Source organism: Theropithecus gelada, chromosome 4, assembly GCF_003255815.1.
Source record: "Theropithecus gelada isolate Dixy chromosome 4, Tgel_1.0, whole genome shotgun sequence".
Classification (NCBI taxonomy): domain Eukaryota; kingdom Metazoa; phylum Chordata; class Mammalia; order Primates; family Cercopithecidae; genus Theropithecus; species Theropithecus gelada.
This window is the reverse complement of record NC_037671.1, coordinates 129,860,689-129,881,717: the sequence shown is the minus strand read 5'-3', so window position 1 is coordinate 129,881,717 and position 21,029 is coordinate 129,860,689. Positions and strand designations below refer to the sequence as shown.

At 38.6% G+C, this 21,029-nt stretch overlaps 1 protein-coding gene across 3 annotated transcripts in view; it reads right to left on the bottom strand.

Annotated features, from left to right (window-relative positions):
- Nucleotides 1-21,029, bottom strand: part of PRKN (parkin RBR E3 ubiquitin protein ligase) — a 919,793-nt gene that overhangs the window by 409,282 nt on the left and 489,482 nt on the right. For all 3 annotated transcript variants that reach the window (XM_025384066.1, XM_025384067.1, XM_025384068.1), the window contains one exon: nt 13,329-13,465. In XM_025384066.1, coding sequence (XP_025239851.1) covers nt 13,329-13,465 — 137 coding nt within the window. The remainder of the gene's footprint in view (nt 1-13,328; nt 13,466-21,029) is intronic.

The following is a 21,029-nucleotide window of genomic DNA, read 5'->3' as shown; positions in this document are numbered from 1 at the left end:
GACACATGCACACGTATGTTTATTGCGGCACTATTCACAATAGCAAAGACTTGGAATCAACCCAAATGTCCATCGGTGACAGACTGGATTAAGAAAATGTGGCACATATACACCATGGAATACTATGCAGCCATAAAAAAGGATGAGTTTGTGTCCCTTGTAGGGACATGGATGCAGCTAGAAACCATCATTCTCAGCAAACTATCGCAAGAACAGAAAACCAAACACCGCATGTTCTCACTCATAGGTGGGAACTGAACAATGAGATCACTTGGACTCGGGAAGGGGAACATCACACACCGAGGCCTATCATGGGGAGGGGGGAGGGGGGAGGGATGGCATTGGGAGTTATACCTGATGTAAATGACGAGTTGATGGGTGCTGATGAGTTGATGGGTGCAGCACACCGACATGGCACAAGTATACTTATGTAACAAACCTGCACGTTATGCACATGTACCCTAGAACTTAAAGTATAATAATAATAAAAAAAATTAAAAATAAAAATTAAAAATTAAAAAAAAAGAAAAGCAGGGAATGATAATTATTAAGATCAGATAGTAGTTATATCTAGATAGGCAGAGGAGGTGGTTATGGAGGAGGTCACACAGAAGCTTCTGGGCTGCTGGCTCACATTGTCTGATCCAAGTGGTGGTTACAGAGGTTTTCTATAACTATGCAAATCTACAACTATACAAGTGCTATAAGCACTCTTGTGTATGCATAATATGGCTCATATTAAATTTAAGAATACATCAAACCATTTAAAATGATATATTTAAAGGTCAATTAGTATTTTATCGACTACTGTTAAGAATCCTCCCAGTCTCAGGAGGTGCTCACTCTGCTGATAATGCAGAATGCACACATTCAAAAATTGTGCCAGCTGCTGATGAGGCAGGGGAAAAGAATTCAGGTCATTCTACTATCTGTTTATCTATCTATCTATCTATCTATCTATCTATCTATCTACCTACCTACCTACCTACCTATCTATCATCTATCTATCTATTATCAATCAATCAACCCATCCATCCATTCATCTATCCATTTATCTATCCACACATACACAGCACACAAACACACACTAAAAAGAAGAAATCCTAAAGACAGCTGTTTTGAGCAACTTTTGTAGCTATCTTAAGCACTGACAGACATCTTTCTACATCTCTGATAAGTAATAAATTTATACTTAAAAATTGTGTTAGCCCCCATAAAACGAAGGTAGAATGTGCTTTTTAAGAGTTTTTGGCAGAAATGGGTGGAAAAATTGTTTTATTCTCTCTGCTATTCAGAACATTCCCATCTTATTTTTGAATGTTATTTTATCTTTAAACACTTAATAAGATGCAGAAGAAGAAGAAGAAGGAGGAAGAGGAGGAGGAGGAGGAGGAGAAGGAGAAGAAGAAGAAGGNAGAAGAAGAAGGAGGAAGAGGAGGAGGAGGAGGAGGAGAAGGAGAAGAAGAAGAAGGAAGAGGAGGAAGAGGAGGAGGAGGAGGAGAGGAGGAGGAGGAGGAAGAAGAAGAAGAAGAAGGAGGAGGAAGAGGAGGAGGAAGAAGAGGAAGAAGAGGAAAGTCATTCGTTTGGAGAGTAGAAATTCCAGGAAAGTAAGAACTGGACAAAGATCTCTTGGTGTTCCTCCCAGAGAGGAAGGCAGTGATGCTACTGGTGCTGTTTCAAATGGACGGACAGAATCCCTTCATCCGTAATCCACTAAAGACACACGCGTGCATCAAGCAAACATAAAATTCTCTTGTCTTCTCTGCAGTAGAATTTTATAAAAGCAGCACTTCCAAGGCCAAACAGATGACCGAACAGACAGTGCCTTGTTGATCCAGCTAGAATGAGCTCTGCAACACCATCAATTTTGTCCTACAGCTCTTTTTCTGGTCCTTGTCCATGTACCAGTCACTCCTTATAATGAAGTCTCTTGATTGAGTGTTGTTCCTGTTGCAAGCAGGAAGAGGAAAGCTGAGAAGCCATTCAATAAATTTTATGTTTCATCCTCCTCTCCACCAGCGTGAGAGACTGCTGTGTGTTGACAGCCTGTTTGCTTTTTCTCCTTGGCACAGGGCCAGACCCTGTTTCCTACCCCATCCCTTCTACTCCCTGAACACACAAACACATACGGCGTGGCAAGGCAGGGCCATGTGGCTGAGTTCTGGTACAAGGAACGTGGAAATAAGTGACATGCTCCATGTGCAGGCCTGGGATCTAAACCTGACTCTCCAGTGTGGTGTGCTGCTTGCTCTTCCTCCGCCAGCTGGCCCCATGAAGAGGATCCAGCTGAGACACAGGGGCTGCTGTGGGTGACAGAACCACAGGACGGCAGGAGTCGGGGTCTGGGTCCCTGAATAATGAGTGATCAGAGGCCCCTCGGCCAACCCACACTGGACCATGGCATGAGGGGAAATCAACCTTGACCCTGTTCAGCCACTGCGATTCCAGTGTTGCTTTGGTTAGAGAAGTTAGACTATTACCCTGACTTTACACTACCTCATGCATCCAAATCAAAGGAAAACTGTCAAAATTGCTAAATCATTCCCAAAAATACAACAGAAAGGAGTTTAAACTCGGAAGCTTAGGAAATCTGATTTAATTTCAATTAATTTGGAGGCAGAAGGAACTTTGAACTTGGACTGCAAGCACATCAACAGTTCGTGTCAATGGGGATTCAATCCTGGTGCCACTGTTTTCACAGTGGCAATTATAATTACACAAGGTCCAGGAGCTAGAAAGAGAACGGGCTGTCTATTTCAGCAAGGCAGGCAAACAGACAGGCAGATACATGGAGACTGTGTGTGGGTAGGCTCTGGGTAGTTTGTTAATATTTTAAAGCTTATAATATGGATTGCCAGATTGCCAAATTGCTTTTTTGAAATATATGAATTTATATTCTTACCTCTTTTGAATGTGTGTCCATCATTTTATATTTTATGTTAACAATTCTTTTTTTTTTTTTTAAGACAGGGTCTTAGTCACTCAGGCTGGAGTGCAATGGCATAATCATGGCTTGCTGCACCCTCAGTCTCCCGAGCTCAAGCAATCCTCCCACCTCAGCTTCCCAAGTAGCTGAGACTGTAGATGTGCCCCAACACATTGACCTAATTTTTAAATTTGTTGTAGAAAAGCGGTTTCCCTATGTTGCACCAGGCTAGCCTCAAATTCCTGGGCTTAAGTGATTCATGTAGTCCTCTCAAAGTGCTAGGATTACAGGCTTAAGCCACGGCACCCAGCCTAAGTTAGCAATTCTGTAGCAACAAATTATGTTGAAGTTTTAATATGTGTGGAGTCTATTTGCATATATTCTTTTGTAATTCATCTTTTAATATATTTCCCTAGTTTTCCAATGTGTTTTAGGAGTTATACTGACATGATTATTTGTATTTAGGAGAGCAATGTTCAAAAGCCAAAAAATGGTCCTTTGTATTATATTTGATGTTTTGCTCCCTAAATAGGTGTCTGCAACCCAGGTTTCTTGACTCCCTAGGCATCAAGAATGTCTCTGCATCTGAAAAGGATCAGAATGATCTGTCACATACTGCGCTATGACTGACAACAACCAAGAAGCATAATGGATTATAGGTGGTGAGCTGACGTATTAGATGGAAAGGGAATTGCATTCTAAGTTAGGTAAAAGCTGGAATTACATGAAAAGTGACCTGGGAGCACAACAGTAAAAACAAAAAACAAAAGGCAAAAACAAAAAAACGGACGGACTTGAATGGTACTAATGGTGAGGCCAATGGCATGTCATAGGGAAGGTGGGAAACTACTTCCTCAGCCCCCTAGAGCTACAGAAAAATCTGTGCTGCCAGGGCTTATAAAGGACAAGTAGTAAGTGCATTTTGCATAGTACCCATCATTCTACATCAGCACTCTCAACAAGTCAACCTAAACACATGAAGCTCCAACAAATTGCGTGGGTGCTACTCAGTTTTAAAAGGAGATGCAGAAGGTGCTTTGTCATTTGAAAATAATTCCGAGCACAGACTATTAGTAAAAGCCGGTAGAGCAAAAAGACAGCAAACCTTTCAGGATAATTATAAAGTTTTTACCAAAGCCCATATCTTTAGGTAAGAGTTTGTCAGAGGTTCTGGAAATAGGCTGTTTTGGCTATGTTTGTCAATCTTATTTTCAACTTCATCAAAATGTATTGAAAAATCCATGCTAGCTAGCGAGTCAAATCACTTACAGATGAAATAGACATGGGCAGAGGGAATATTTTTGCATTTACGAATGCTATAGACTCCCATTGAAAATACCTTGTTGCTTACAGAATGCTCACCCCTGCAGTAGTTCTCAAATGTTTAAACCTGAGAACTTTAACAAACCCTGATGCCTAACCTAAAAGGTTAGCATTGAATTGGTCTGAGGCATGGCCTCGGCATTGGGATGTTTAAAAACTTCTATGTGACTGAAAAGCATATATGGGGTTGAAGACCACAGCCTAGGGAGAAGCAGGCAGCATGGAAGCAGGAACACGGAGCTCTGGAGCCAACCGTATCTGGGTTGAACTCTCAGCTTTCCTCCTCCTAACTCTGTGATTCTGGTTGCTTAGTCATATCAAGGCTTTACTTCTTCCTCTGTACAAATAAAAATAATAATTTCTACCATATAGTTGTTTTAAATATGAAATAGTCCTAATAAATTAGAAATATTCTTTTCTTGGCCTTCTTCTCATAGAACTTTCAAAGGTATGTTAGTTTAACTGTTGATGCAGGCTTATCTATTCACACAGTGATTAGGAACACAGGTGCTAGAGCCATAACTCTCTGGCTTTGTACACCAGCATGTGCAATTTAATGAACTTCTGAGGTTCCATTCCTTCATTTATAAAAGGGAGAAGAATAATAACATCCATCCCAACAGGGCTTTGTGGAGATTCAACAGATGTTTATGAGTAAGCACTAAGAATGGCACCATATTTACAGAAAGCACTTGCTAATCATTACTCAGTTTTGAATCTTAGGGAAATAGAATTTCATATCCCACCCTTAGAAAGTATAACACAATATCTGGTCAAATAATGAGTTCACACTAGGAGAGCAGGGTTTTTACCTGGATGGTATTTTAAGCCAGTTTTAATTATTCATCATCATAATTTTGTCAATGAAAAAGATTGGCTCATTGTTGCCTGGCCCTACCTTGAAGAATGTATATGTCCAAAATTGAGCTTTGAAGGTGTTTACCTTAATAAGTTTGAAAGAGACACAAAAAACTAGATGATAGAAACAAAAAAGACATCTTATTACATACATCTTGATAGTAAGATAGTAGAAATGAATATATACAGACACTGTTAACAAGACATTTGGTGCATGAGACCAGTGTAATTTGGAAAATAGTTTCTTAACTCTCTCTATATATACATATAAATATATTTAACAGTTCCAGAAAACTGATCTCAGGGTTTTAAAAATTATTGTGCTCTTATAATGTCAGTATTCAAATTCTATTACATGATTTCCTAGGCCAAGGAGACACTAAATAATGAATTTGGGGGAAAGGGCAATTTGTATGTGTTGGGGGCAGGGTGGAGAGGAGGTAAGGGCTATATTTGCGTTTACAGCAAAGCACAGAAGAGCCAGGAACAGTGCCATGCATAGAACAGGGCTTCTTCCCACAGGTTGGGTAGTGACCATGCTACCCCAGCGGGAGGAGTCATTCTAATTTGTGGGGATCAAAGTCCTTTGGAGCACACCAAGATAGAAACACACATTCAAAGAACATATTTACCAATGAATCTACCCCACTTATAGCTTCATTCACACCCCTACATTCAGGAAAATCAAGGAGTGGATTGGATCTGTGGATTTCAGTACCAGAGTAATCCATCTTTTCTGATTAGATACAAACTTTATCATTGAAAGGAACCGATGGCTTTAGGGATAAAATGTCCTTTGATTGCATAAATAAATCTTGCTTTAATTTTATGGGAGGAATTACAATCCAAAAATAGCCAGTAGTTCCCACGGGGGCTCAAAACAATTCGCACAGGCATTTTAAACTGGGATGGTGGAGAGATCAATGGACCGCTCTTCAGAGAAATCAGCAAGGGCTACTCCCGAGATTCCATAAGCCAAAGACAACACTGGGGTCTGACTCTGGAGGTCCAGTCATTTTATACAATTAGGATTGCTGAGGAGGTCAACCAAGAACCTCCAGAGAGATATTCCACAGCATTGGGAGTGCACGATCAGCAACATGCCCAAAGTGCCCATCCTGTTGTCAGGTGCTGTGCTGCATCTGACCACAGACAGAATCAGGCCTGGACTCTGACGCCTTCCTGTGGCAGTCCAGCTTCCATAATTTCAACACAGTCTTTGTTTCTTTACAGAATTAACTGTCATTTCTGTTTTCCATACATATTATTAATATATGTTATTTGTTTGTTTATTTATTTATTGAGACGGAGTCTTGCTCTGTCGCCCAGGCTGGAATGCAGAAGCACGATCTCGGCTCACTGCAACCTCCACCTCTCGGGTTGAAGTGATTTTCCTGCCTCAGTCCCCCGAGTAGCTGGGATTACAGGCACCCGCCACCACGCCTGGCTAATTTTTGTATTTTTAGTGGAGATGGTGGCCAGGCTGGTCTCAAACTCCTGACCTCAGGTGATTTGCCTGCTTTGACCTCCCAAAGTGCTGGGATTACAGGTGTGTGCCACTGCGCCTGGCCAATACAGATTATTTACAAGACTCATGGACATTGATATAAGCTTTCACCCCACCATAGAAGAAAGCGGTGCCCTGGGAGTAATATGGGTTCCATCAGCTCTTGTTCCTGATCATCTGTTTTGGCTTATAGTTTGATAAACTTTTGATTTCTTTCCTTCTTTTTTCTTTTTCTTTTTCTTTTTTTTTTTTTTTGAGACAGAATCTTGCTCTGTCACCTGGGCTGGAGTGCAATGGTATGATCGTGGCTCACTGCAGCCTCTACCACCTGGGTTCAAGCGATTCTCGTGTCTCAGCCTCCCTAGTAGCTGAGATTATAGGCATGCACCACCACACCCAGCTACTTTTTGTGTTTTCAGTAGAGACAGGGTTTCATCATATTGGTCAGGCTGGTCTCGTGCCTAGCATCAAGTGATCTGCCTGCCTCGTTCTCCCAAAGTGTTGGGATTACAGGCATGAGCCACTGTGCCCAGACTATAAGCTTTGATTTTCTATTTCTATTTTATTATCATTTTATTTTACGTGTCTTGTTCTATGCTCCACGAATCAAGGCAAAGCCAAATAAACCAAGAAGACAGATCACCAGATAGATGGGTAATTGGCTGATTTATGCATTGAGTTATAGGAAATCCCAATCTACAATTAAAGAATGTCCAAATGTGCATTTCTCTGTAAATATACACATACATGCAGACATAGGCACAAACACAATATGTACATGTTTACGGGAGTACATGCTTAAATCACAACCACAACAACAAAAGCCACTATACACTGCGTGCTTACTGTCTTCAGCATGTACCCTAAAGGTACTTCATAAGGCATTATTTTAATGTGTCCACATAAAATGATGCTATTACATTATCCCCCTTTTACCTAAGATGAAATCAAGTCACACGAAGGTGAAGAATCTTGCCCTATATTATGTATATGGTAAGATTCAGAGCCAGAATTTGAACTAGGGTTTTCTGAGGTGCCGTATATAACCCAGGATTTGTGCAAAATGGTTCACTGGTTTATGGGGGTAATATTAGGACTTACAGAGGTATTCTGCAAAATATGAAAAGAACTGACCTCCACGAAGACTTAATGCACAGAATGATATGTGTACCATCTCATACCCTAGTCTCTATATTGGATGATCGTATGTCATGTACTGCATGCATTGAATGATATGTGTACCATCTCATACCCTAGTCTCTATATTGGATGATCGTATGTCATGTACTGCATGCATAGAATGATATGTGTACCATCTCGTACCCTAGTCTGTATATTGGATGATCGTATGTCATGTACTGCAAAGGGGTTATCCCAAGGGAACAGGGAGTCCCACAACCACCATTGGAAAGTGGAGCCCTCGCTTGTCAGTTACCTTTCAGCAGAAGGTCATCTGTGCTTGGCTAAAAGAATAATGAATAACTTATCTCATTTTAATTAAATTAACCCTATTAAAACAGATAAGTGACTTAAAAGTAATCCTTCAAAGAAACTATTAATTAAAGACAGAACTAATAATCCAAACATGAGGAGAATGAGAAAACGGCAACACTGACCATGTTGGTACATATGTGAACATCAATGTGATTATAAAATAGGCTCCGAGATAGAAGCTAACGAGAGTAGGGAGCCATTATATTTAGCAAGACATTTAAAAACTAAGCAAGTAATAAACAAAATGAGTGTCTCGGTTGAGCAAATATTAAAGAAAATCCAGTTTGTTCTTGACAAAATAAAATCTATGACATCTGAAAGTTTCTCTTTGCATAATATAGGGAAACATTATAATTGGATATACAGTTTTTTAAAAGGCTGAAATAATACATGCTAAACAATCTTGTGACAAACCAAACTGTATTTTCTTATGAGTGAGTCCTTACGGAGATACATACTAAAACGTGGTTGAAGCTATGAAGAAACAGGGACGGAACCGAACCTGCCATGTGGAAGACTGACAAGTTGAATGACAGTACAGTTGTTTCTAGCCTGTCTCAGTGTCTGGTTACTAGCTCATTTTTTTTTTTAAACAGCAAAATACACAAATATGTAACTTTTGCACTTGTTGTTATTAAACATTAAAGAAAAGAGGTGCCAGGAAATATACATTTTCAATAGCAACTGGTATTTTAAAAAATAAAAGCAAATTTCTATGAGTATTATATTTAAGTAACCAGTGATGAGGTGGCCACATTCACAAAAAATATATAAAAGGATTCCAAAAAAACTTTGCAAAGCAACATCTTTCAATCCATTCATCCCCTGCCTCATTCCCTATTAAAACCAAGGAGTTGAACCCAGCAGTGCATAAGATTCTGAGGATGGCATTGGCATATTGAATTTAAAAATAAAAGTCTCAAAGGTATTTAAAACACAATTAATATATAGTAGAATCCATATAATGCATTTTAGCAACACAGAGCTTGACCACTCAAAATTCTTTTCAAGGAGGTTGTTAGTTATCTCATGGCAAAGAACTACCAAAATTAAAGTTAATTTATGCCCATTCTTTACAAGTGACCCAACTTTGATAACTTTTTCTGTATCTATAAGGGGCTGTCAACAGTGTGCTATATAGAAAATATTTTTGAAAATAATATATTTAACCTGTCCCTGAAAGAAAAGGTGATGTTTTCAACATGACTGAGAACAAGAAATGCCAAAGGATCCTAAACATATGAAAAGACGCTCTTGTTTAAAATTAAAAAGAAAAATACAGCCAACTACATAGAATACCATTTCTCAAATATGTAATTAGAAACAGAGCAAAAGCCTTTCAGCTCCCCTGTTGGGGAGGAAGTGGAGAGCCTGATGCTGCACTTTGCAGTTGACATTGCTGGTGGGTATGGAAAGCGCACCACTACTGGGAGGGGAATTTGGAAACAGTAAAATAAATACACATTTTCCCTTTGGTGCAGTAACCCCTCTTCTAGGGAGCAGATCTCAGTAATACTCTGACAACAATATGAAAATGTGGGTGCACACAAGTCTATTAGTTGTAGCAACAGTTAGAGTAAAAAAATGAAAACTTAGCATTTGCCAATAAGGAGAAAGTAAGCTATACCTACACAAAGGAATTCGATAATGCTATATATTTTTAAATGGAAGAAAATATCTATAACAGACTAGGGAGTGATCTTTAAAATATAATACATATATACCTTAGAGCAAAAAAAGGTGAAGAAAAATGTGCATAATCTACGTTTTACTTAAGAAGGTGACACATCTATATCATTATTGATATCGTCTATAGTGTGTTTACTTATTTTTAAAATAGGTGATTGTTTTTAATAAAGGTTTACCTTTGGGAGAGAAAAGGAATATTATTTACCTTTATTTATTTATTTATTTATTTATTATTTACCTTTGGGAGAGAAAGATAATGTAGATTAAAGGGTATATTTCTTTGAATATAGCATGTTTTGTAGCTTTAGCTTTGGAATAATGGAAATATTTCACATATTATGAAAACAAAATAAATTTAAAAGCAATGAAAGGCCAGGCACAGTGGCTCACGCCTGTAATCCCAGCACTTTGGGAGGCTGAGGCAGGTGGATCACCTGAGGTCAAGAATTAGAGACCAGCCTGGCTAACATGGCAAAACCCCACCTCTACTAAAAATACAAAAATTAGCAGGGCATGGTGGCATGCACCTGCAGTCTCGGCTACTTGGGAGGCTGAGACAGGAGAATCACTTGAACCCAGGAGGCCAAGGTTGCCATGAGCTGAGATCATGCCACTGCACTCCAGCCTGGGCAACAGAGCAAGACCCCATCTCAAAAAAAAATTTAAAAAATTAAAAAAAATAAAAGCAATGAGAAATATGTATTCAATTGATGACATAATTATACATTAACTTATATGAGTTTATATCCCTATAAGGATATACTCTAATGACAAAACAACCTGCAAAAATCTTAACACTGTTTTCAGTAATCATACTTGGATGATGGTGTTAATATTGTAATACTGATACTATTGTGGGTGCATTCCAAAATAAGGCAAATGAGTAATTTTGTTGGTATCACTCAGTAACAGAATTTTTGCCAAGGGTGAAAGAAACAACAGTTGTAACATTGGTGACTTGTCAATGAAAATTTGGTAACACTGGATTTGAACTGAAAATGTTAGTATAACTAATATTACAGTTTGTACTTAAAAAACAAAACAAAACATGTCTCCTAGCTTGTTCCCCTAGGCCTAGAAACAGTAACCAACATGGTGACAATGAGCACTCCAAGCACCAAGACTTCTAAATACTATTTCCTACTAAAGGGAGCCAGAGCTCCTGAGAAAAATGGCTTATTACAGGTTATTGGGTGAGAATTACAAGAAAGGTCTAGAGCGTCTTGATACACTACAAATCCTGACTAATGGGTACAGGAAGGTTCACTGTAATATTTTTCCTTACATTTGGCTGCTTGAAATTTTCTGAAATAAAAAGATACACATTAAAAGGAAATGACTTCAAAATGAACTGATAATTAAAAAGATAGAGTATGAAGAGAAGACTTGAAAATGTGTGTTTAGAAATGTTTCCATTGTTTGTGGCTTTGTGAAGGAAGAAAGGTAACCAAAACAAAATTGTCACATTAAAAGCATTACAGAGTTTTCCAATCTGTAAATAATTACTTCACTAGATTTTGAATGCTTTTGTTAAAAATAAAGGCACAATAACTTTCAATAGGTTTTCCTTAACAATATGTTAACATATATTATGCAAATCTTAATTTTAAAAATTCTTGCATTATTGGTAGATATGCTTAAAAATGAGTATCATAATTTATAAAGTCAACAAAGCAATTAATTTATTCCATTTGCATCTTTTTATCATTTCGAGGTATGTTTTTAGCTATAATTGACATCAAAACTAAGTCTTGAAATAAATTGAACTTAAAACCTCACCACTGAGTCAAGGTATCCCATAGTTTCAAATTTAGTTTTGAAGAATTAATGAAACATATTTAATCACACTGCAGTCATTTATACATAGAGAGAGATAGGAACTTTTACTTCACTCCAGGTACATAAATAACGTCAAAGAGATCAATGACTTAAATATTAGAGGTAAGCTATTGGAAGAAAATATGGAAGCAAATCGTCATGATCTTAGATATGGCAATGAAGTCTTATGTTTGACACCAAAAGTATTAGCAACAACAAAAACAGATAAATTACATTTCATCAAAACTAGAAACTTTTGTTCATCAAAGGACGTTATGAAGAAAGTGAAAAGACAACCTACAGAATGGGAGAAATACGTGCATATCCTGTATCTGATAAGGATCCAGTCTTCAGAATATATAAAGAACTCTTACAACTCAACAACAAAAACATAACTCAATTTAAAAATGAGCAAAGAAAGGACTTGAACAGACATTCCCATAAAGAAGATATATGAATAGGAAACAACCACATAAGATAATCAACATCACAATCGTGAGAGAAATGAAAATCAAATCCACAATAAGACACCACTTCACCCTTACTAGGATGACTAGTTAGAAACAGTAACACGTGATGGCAAGGATGTGGAGAAATAGAAACCTGTGACATTGCTACTCTGCTGGTGGCAATATAAAACGGTATGGCAGTTGTGGAACACAGTGACCAGTTCTCCTAAAGGTTAAACTTCGAATTCTGCTTCTTGGTATATATCCAAGATAAACGAAAGCAAATGTGCATACAGAAACTTATATATGTTTATTCATAATAGCCAAAAAGATGGAAACAACACAAATGCCCATCAGCAGATGAATGGACGCACAAATTGCGGAGTATCCACACGGTGGAATATTATTCAGCCATAAAGAGGAAAGAAATACTCATACATTTTACAACTTGAATAAACCTCAAACACGTTATGCTAAGTGAAATAAGGCAGACATGAAAGGTCACCTATTGTATGATTTCTTTTACAGGAAATATCTACAATAGGCAAATCCATGGAGAAAGGAGGTGATTGCTGGTGGCCGGGGCTGGGGCAGGGGGTCAAGGGCAGTGATTACTTGGGTAGGAGGTGTTCAAAGACTTTTGAAGCCGGATAGAGGTAGTGGTTGTGCAACATTGTGAATGCACTAAATGCCACTGAACTGTACACTTCAAAATGGTGAATTGGTGACATGAATTTCACTTCGATTAAAATGTATATATGTAATAACGGTATAGTACAAGTAAAGGGTTCTTTGTAATGTTAAAAGATAAAATATTAAGCAGTTCAGGTTGATCTCACTCTTCTTTCTTCTTCATATATGTTACTTTATATATATTGAGTATGTGTTCAACATTTTGAGTGACAGAGGCATACAATTTAAAAATTTGGTAAGACTACTCTAGTTCCAGGTAACAAATCTAGAACATGGGGAGTGACTCTAACCCACAGAAAAACTTAGTATACCTTGGCTGAATAATATTGAAAACTTATTCTCAATGCCTTTATGCAAATTATGCATTTTCCAGTTCAACACAATTCCTTTATTCCCCAGAACTTTTATCTTTTGTGATCCAAACATTAATGTTTCATATCCAGCAATGATCAAATTTAAATTTTCAACTCTTCTGCTAGGGTTTATATGTATCTAAGTCAGTTTTAAATCAACGGCTCTTCTTCTGTTCTTTATTGGTATTAGAAATGGAGAGAAAACATGCTAGACTTACCCACACAAGGCAGGGAGTAGCCCAGTTGAGGGTCATGAACAAACTGCCGATCATTGAGTCTTGTCACACAGTATAAGTGGAAACAGTCTAAGCAAATCACGTGGCGGAAGTTGCACTGGAAAACCAGGACGGGGCTCCTGCAGAGAGAAAGGAAGATGTTTCCTCTGGTACCTGTCAGTGTGGAAAGGCAGCATGTGATTTAGGCCAATTTCTGTAATCCTGGAGGGTTGTGTAGAGCGTACTCTGTGCAAAGACGGGAGCTGCTAAGCATTAAGCTCATGTATAACAACACTACAGCTTAACAATTGGAGGCACTCAATGAACTACACAGAACATTGATTCTCCTAATTTTATTTTTTTTTATGTTAACACGTTTATCAATCTTTTTTTTTTTTTGGAGACGGAGTCTCGCTCTGTCGCCCAGGCTGGAGTGCAGTGGCCGGATCTCAGCTCACTGCAAGCTCCGCCTCCCGGGTTTATGCCATTCTCCTGCCTCAGCCACCGGAGTAGCTGGGACTACAGGCGCCCGCCACCTCGCCCGGGTAGTTTTTTTTTTTGTATTTTTTAGTAGAGACGGGGTTTCACCGGGTTAGCCAGGATGGTCTCGATCTCCTGACCTTGTGATCCGCCTGTCTCGGCCTCCCAAAGTGCTGGGATTACAGGATTGAGCCACCGCGCCCGGCCACGTTTATCAATCTTTTGATTAAACCTGAGCTAAAATATAATGTTTCTGGAAGTCTTCCCTGACTCAGAATTCCCAATTAACCTATCAAATCATCCCGTCTGTTTGTATATATTTCTATTGATCCATGATTACATCATAATATTCATATCTTTTCCTTTCTCATAGACTATGATCTCCTTGAAAGTAGGTCGTATGTTTATTTTGATATTCCCATAGTACCAGGCATTGTAATACTTTAAATGAATGTTTTAAAAATTGAAATCTTTAAAACATTTTAAAGATTTTTTTTCTACAAAGTATTTTAAGGGAATCAAAAAATTTAGGATGTATATAGTGATTTATTAGTAACCCCATAGCCATAATTAGAGAAAATTCAACAGTGAAATAACAGATTTTCAAAATTCTGCTATCCCACTTATTTTAAAGCAATATGTAATACAAAACAAAATAAAATTCCTTGGTAACTTAATTATAACTATATTATAATAATAGGACCTGAATTTCTCCACAATCAAAAGAAAAATTACTATTGCATCAAAGTAAAAATGTTGAACATTTTCTCACATTTTACTGGCAAATAAAAAAGTAGAATTTAGGGATAAAAGCTTATCCAACAGGGATTCTTCTACTGCAAGATTTTGTCCATTGTGCCATCTCGAAACCATCCAAATATTCAGTTTCTCAAAGTATGGTTATGGGATTACTAATAAATCAATATATGCAAGTCCTAAATTTTTTTTATTCCCTCAAAATACTTCGTAGAAAAAAATCTTAAAAACCATGTATTTTTGCTGGAAAATGAACCACACAAGTTTATGTCAAACAGGAGACAAGCTCAATATATGAATCTGAAATCAGCCCCAAGGTGATTTTAATAGCAAGAAAGTTATTGGAGTTTATTTAGATAATCCAATTTCCTATGTAATTATAACAAAATACAAAATAAACATGTCCATTCTATACCCAATCCTTAACACCTATAGGAGCTCTTCAAAAGCCCTTTTTCTAGAGAAAGTAATAATAATAATATAAAAGATAATTTCTTAACACCTAAAAGATTTTCAAAATTCTTCTCTCACTTACTTCAAAGCAGTATGTAATACAAACAAAGAAAATAAAATTCCTTGGTATTTTAATGCCATGGGTGTGTAAGTAATCTGTCAACTTAATCCGAGCAAGGGCGCACCTAAAGGTACGGCTTCTCCTTTCCCCTCTTGGAACCTATCCAAGTCCTTCATAATGCTTTCCTATTTCTAACCAAAGAGTTACTCGCATACAATGCTCAAGCACACACATACTTTTTTCACTTTGTGACCCTGTGAAGCTGCTGTATTTTGCCTTTTTCTCTCACAGCTGTTATGTGAAAAATATTCTCCATCTTGCTTTCGGCAACACGGTAGACTAAAACGTTTATAGACCTCCCAATCTGCTACTAATGCATGGAGAAAATATTAGAACATTTATGAAAATGTGCCTATATATAACAAAGTTATAAAGAAAGCTTAGAAATGACCCTGTAGAGGAAACATAAAGAAAACATATGGAGCCTAAATGGTCAGCCCATGAACCCCTGCCACAGTGGCCCAGAAAGTCACGGCTGCATGGTCTGCGGCCATCGGTGTAGCTTCTGCAGGCTTTTCCACTCCTGTTAGCAGAGTTCTCTCTCGCATGGATGGACAACAGCACACATTTACAGTTTTCTCCTTCAGTTTGAATATGATCCCAAATGACTCGTACCACCTAGACAATACACGGAACATCAATTGTCCTACTCTATTAATGACATCCTGCTGTTTGGAGAAGATTAACAAGAAACAAGCACTACATTGGCGGCTGTGGTGTGAAATCAACCCTGTGCAGCGACAGAAGCCATTAGGGACATCAGGGAAAGTTTAGAGGTCCAAGTCTTGCGGCCTGGAAGTACACACCTTCCAATATAAATAGTCCATCTTACCCATCCCGCAACTGGGAGTGAAGCACAGACAGCTGCAGACGCAGTGGGTCCAGAGTTCTGGTTCCCACAGAGTGAACTGTATCTTCCTAGCGACACAGGAAGAGTCCTGCTGAAAATTAAGCCACAGCTGCACCAGGCCAACTCAACCTCCTTGAACTGAGAATGTCTACCTTGAATAAAAAATAGGAGAAGTGAGCACCAGGTAACAGTGGGTTACCAGATAGTGAGCAGTGAAGGGACTAGGGTCTGACACACAGAGGCATGGTCAGCACTGGGAGTGAGGACAGAGACTCATGTAACTCCCTTGAAGAAACGCCACTGCCCAGACGCAGGTGTGGAATGCAACCTGGGAAGCTGGAATGTCGTGTGTGTTTCTGCATGTCCTCTTCGGAACAGAAAGAAATGTACAAGTTACAGGGCGTCAAAAATGATAAATGAGTCACTCAGGAATTCTGATTGTCTATTACTATCTATAAACAGTCAACTTGGATATACACCTATAACAGATATAGATAAATGATAGATACAGATATCAACAGATGAACATATGTGCTGAAATATACAGATGAAGATATAGAAAAATATACACACTGTTTTATACACACACACATACACAGATAATGTTATAAAGGTAGTGTATATGTGCATTTCACATAGAATTATCAGTCACCTGGAATTCTTGATATAGTTATGAGCTAAGATTGCTCATCTCTTATTAAGATATTCCTTGTAGTTGTGCAAAGTTAGGTGAGGAATAAATATGACACCAATAAAAAGGTTATTAGATTAATCAGTTGAGAAAAGGAGTAAAAATCTTTTCATGGCTAGAAGGTCTACATCATTAACTTCCTAAATGCTAAATCAAAGAGGAGGGGAAAGCTAGTGTTTACGGGCACCTACTTCGGGTTAGGTGGCTTGCTAGGAACTTCACAGACTTCCTTTCATTTTATCCTCCTAAAACAAACTGCCCTTCCTCTACTGTCCATCCTGTTCTCTCCGCACATCCATCCCTTCCAGCTGGGAGGGTCCCTGCGTAGCCTAGGATTCTTCTAGCTCCTGTACACCTAGATGTGTGCTCTTTGCCATCTATTCTCACGGTAATACTCACCTTCATATTCAAAGCCAAATCCCAAAGTTCTAGGTCCAGTTCAAGACTAAAGATCTCCAAGGAACTTTCTCTGGAGCCTAACACCTCACTGCTTCTTCCCTTTTTCTTTACCTTTCTTCCATACTTAATTAAAAAGTTCATCCGTAATGTGCTTCAATACTGGCCTGACTTTTGTTTAAGGTGTTTCATATACTCCTACCTTAGCTATCAACATTAAATGAAAAGTCATGAAATGGTAGAGACCCTACTTGCTTAACCCTTTCATGACCCATGCCTCACCAAATACAGTGTTGAGCACCTGATAGTTTTGTAATCAAGAGTTATTGATTATTTTAGTGGACAAATGAATGGGTCACTGTTTTTGTAGTTTCTCATACTTTCATAATGTCTCTGCTCTCATTCACATGTTGTTCACTAAATTTCTTATGGAACATCTACTTTGACTAAAGTAGGCACTTAGTAAATACATGTGGACTATAGCACCCAGTGAATGGATAAATATCTTATACTTGGTTTACACAATCACAGGGCATGGTTGAGAGACACAAGATGCCCATGGAACAAGTATTACAAAGAAGTATCTGCAGTCCCCAAACTCTGGGAGCCTGAAAGTTAGGAAAAGAGAGAAGTATTGAGTCAGGATAGATCCATTAGGGAACCTGAATTGAATTTAAAGAAATGGGAGGGTTGATATTTGGTCACTGTAAAGAAATGTTGTTTCTAAGCAGGAAGGAATCACAGACATGCAAGTATGCTAGGAACAGAAGAGCAATCAGGTGGGCTGATCAAAACGATGTATCAGGAAAAGGGTGGGGACAAGATGAAAAGGGTTGAGGACAGAGCAGATTCCGGCCAGGGATCGGGGTTGACTCTAGGAGACACACCTAGCATAAGGCCTCTAGATTGTGGGATTCACTAAAGGTTTCTGCTATGGTCTGAATGTTGTGTCCCCTCAAAATTCATATGTTAAAATCCTTATCTCCAAAGTGATGGTATTAGAACATGGGGTCTTTAGAAAGTGAATGTTGTGAGAGAAGAGCCTTCATGAATAAAATTAGTGCCCTATTAAAGAGACCCTGGAAAGCTCCCACACACGTTCTACCATGTGAGGACACAGTGAGAAGCCACCAACTATGAACCGGGAAGGGGTGCTCTCACCAGACACTGGATCTGCCAGTGCTTTGATCTAGGACTTCTCAGCCTCCGGAATGGTGAGAAATGAATTCCTGTTGTTTATAAGCCACCCGTTTATGGGATTTTGTTATAGCAGCCAGAATGGACTAAGAGAGTTTTCAAACATGGGAGGGGAATGACGTTTTAGTAAGTTTAGCTCTGACAAAAGTATGGAGGGAAAGAAGCTGGAAGTAGTGAGAACTACTTGAGGTCATTTTGGTAATTTAGACATGAGTTACTAAGAACTGGACTATGATGTGCAAGTGGCTCTGGGAGTGGAAATGAGAAGAAGAACGGGTGACATTTCAGAGCAGGACCCACTAGGACTTATCCTCTCATGGGTCTTTTGTTCCTCCTGACATTCCTGTGTGCCCTTTGCTCTAATTATCTACATATAAATGTTAATTGATCAATCCAGAGATCATTTTACCCCAATGGGCCAGGTTAAAGAGCAGTAAATTAAAGGTTAAGTAAAGTTCTCAATCACATATAAAAAGACTTATAAATGCTTTTCTTGATATTGCCAAAGAGTTATTTGTAACCAATGATTTCTCTGTTTTGATAAAAAGTGACCCTTTTTTGCAGAATATTTAAGCATAATTGAAGGAGTTTTAGTTACGAATAATGTGGCAAGTCATTCACATACATTAAAAAAGTAGAATATGGTTACACAGTGTTCCAAATATTTAAATTCTTATAAAGTTAGTATTCTAGCATCTACAAAAATAGCATGTGAGTTTTTATGTTTATCTAGTAAAATGTGCAATTTAATCTGCTGTCTACCTTGTTTGTTCTCTCTCATTTGCCCTCCTTCACACACTCTGGCAAAATCTGTCTGTTTCTCTTTCTCTCCATTTGCCTGATTCTTTCCCATGTGTACATCTTCATTTATACTCATTAACAGAGAGGCTGTGGATGAATTGTGACATATATTGAAAGCAATGTGCCAGATATTTCAAGCTATGTAAAGACGAGGAAGCAAATGTAAGCTCTCAAGGACATATAAATCCAGTAGAGTGGGCAGGAGAGGGAAACAAATAATTATAATACAGGGCAGAATATTTTAAGTGATGTTAGAGAGCTAGGATATATTGCCATGCTCACGCTCTGGGGTAAGCAGCCTTCAAGATGTTCTCCAGTGAGCCCCACCTCCTCTGTAGTTCCTCTCCACATTGAGCGGATTGACCCACGTGCAATAGGAAAAGTGCAGAAATGACCAAGTGTGACTTTCAATAGTAGGTCAGAAAAGACACCGCAGCCTCTGTCTGTGCTCTTACAGATCACTAGCTCTGAGGAAAGTGAGCAGCCATGTTGGGAGGACACTCAAGCAGTACTATGGTGAAATCCATGTAGGAAGAAACTGGGGCCTCCTAACAACAGCCAGTATCTACTTGGCAGCAAGTTGGCAAGCCCTAGGATGACTGAAGCCCTGGCTGACATTTTGACTATAACTGCATGAGATACCCTGAGCAAGAACTATCCAGCTAACCTGCTCCCAAATTCCTGACCTGCTGAAACTGTGAAAGGCAACGTTTATTATTTTCTTCAGCCACTAAGTTATGGGGTACTTTGTGATTCAGCAATATCTAACTAATTCAGGTTCAGAGGAGGAAGAGGTCATATATAGGTTGAAGACCAGAAAAGAATTCATGAATGTAGTGGCGTTTGAAAAAAGGGTCAGGATTCCAGTGCATAAAGATGTAGAAAACACCTGAGGTCAAGAGAAAAGAATGGAGTTGTGAAAGCACAGAGCAGAGAAAGAGAATGCTGAGTTATCTAGAGTGGCTGGTTTCTTCATTCTCCCCAGTGGAAAGGAAAGTTATTACATACATATGAAAAGCAGCAGTATCCGAAATGCAATGAAAAGCAGCACAAGTTAAAGTAAAAATATTACGTGCAACATCCTTGAGGAAATAAAAACAAAATTCCCTCACTTGAGGGAGAAAGTCCTGCAATTTAGCTAACACTTGACCCTTGAAAATTCACACATTGTTTCCACTGTTCTCAGTTTGTGCAACAGTAACAAGGAAGTTATGCCCCAGTTAGCAATCTTTCAAAGCTTTCTGAAAACTCTGCACATGGAGAACTATGACTCCTGGGCAATTAACACGGAATTTGATTAGATAAAAGTAATTAAAAGAGGAGAGCTACACCATTAAAAAACATGAATTTATCTTCTTAACGACTGCCACTTTAAGCCCCTTTTAGTTAGAGATGGCTTATAAACAATGAAGAAATAAATGACTGAAATCTCAGAGACCAAATGCATTTTAATTTCATCTATATTTGGCAAAATTACATACTAACTGCCAAAGTGCACTACTGACAAAGAAGTGACCAGCACAGCGCCTGCCCACAACCATGCCAGAGAGAGCATTTCAGCCCACGTGGGTCGTGGGAGTTCATTATTTGAGTTAGCCAAGTGAGCAATCCCTCGCTGGAGAGGTGCCTGCTCCAAGATACTAATTGATAGACTCAACTTTTAGAAATTAAAATAAGCTTCAACAGTTGAATGACCTTCAAAATGCCTTCCAGCAGCCAAGTCTAAAATCCTGAAAGAAGTTCATGTGTCCACTGGCCTGCTTGGAATCAGAGTGCTATTAAGGCACTGGCAGATCCTAAATCAGCTCACGAACTACCCCTTCTGGTTTTTCTTGCCTCCTCTGCTCATGTTCTCTCTGTTTCATCCAGTCCACTCTGCTGTATGGAAGAGGGTTTACTTTGGTTCTGTCAGCTTCTTTGCAGAAGTCCCATATTTCAGCATATACAACGTAGCCAAGG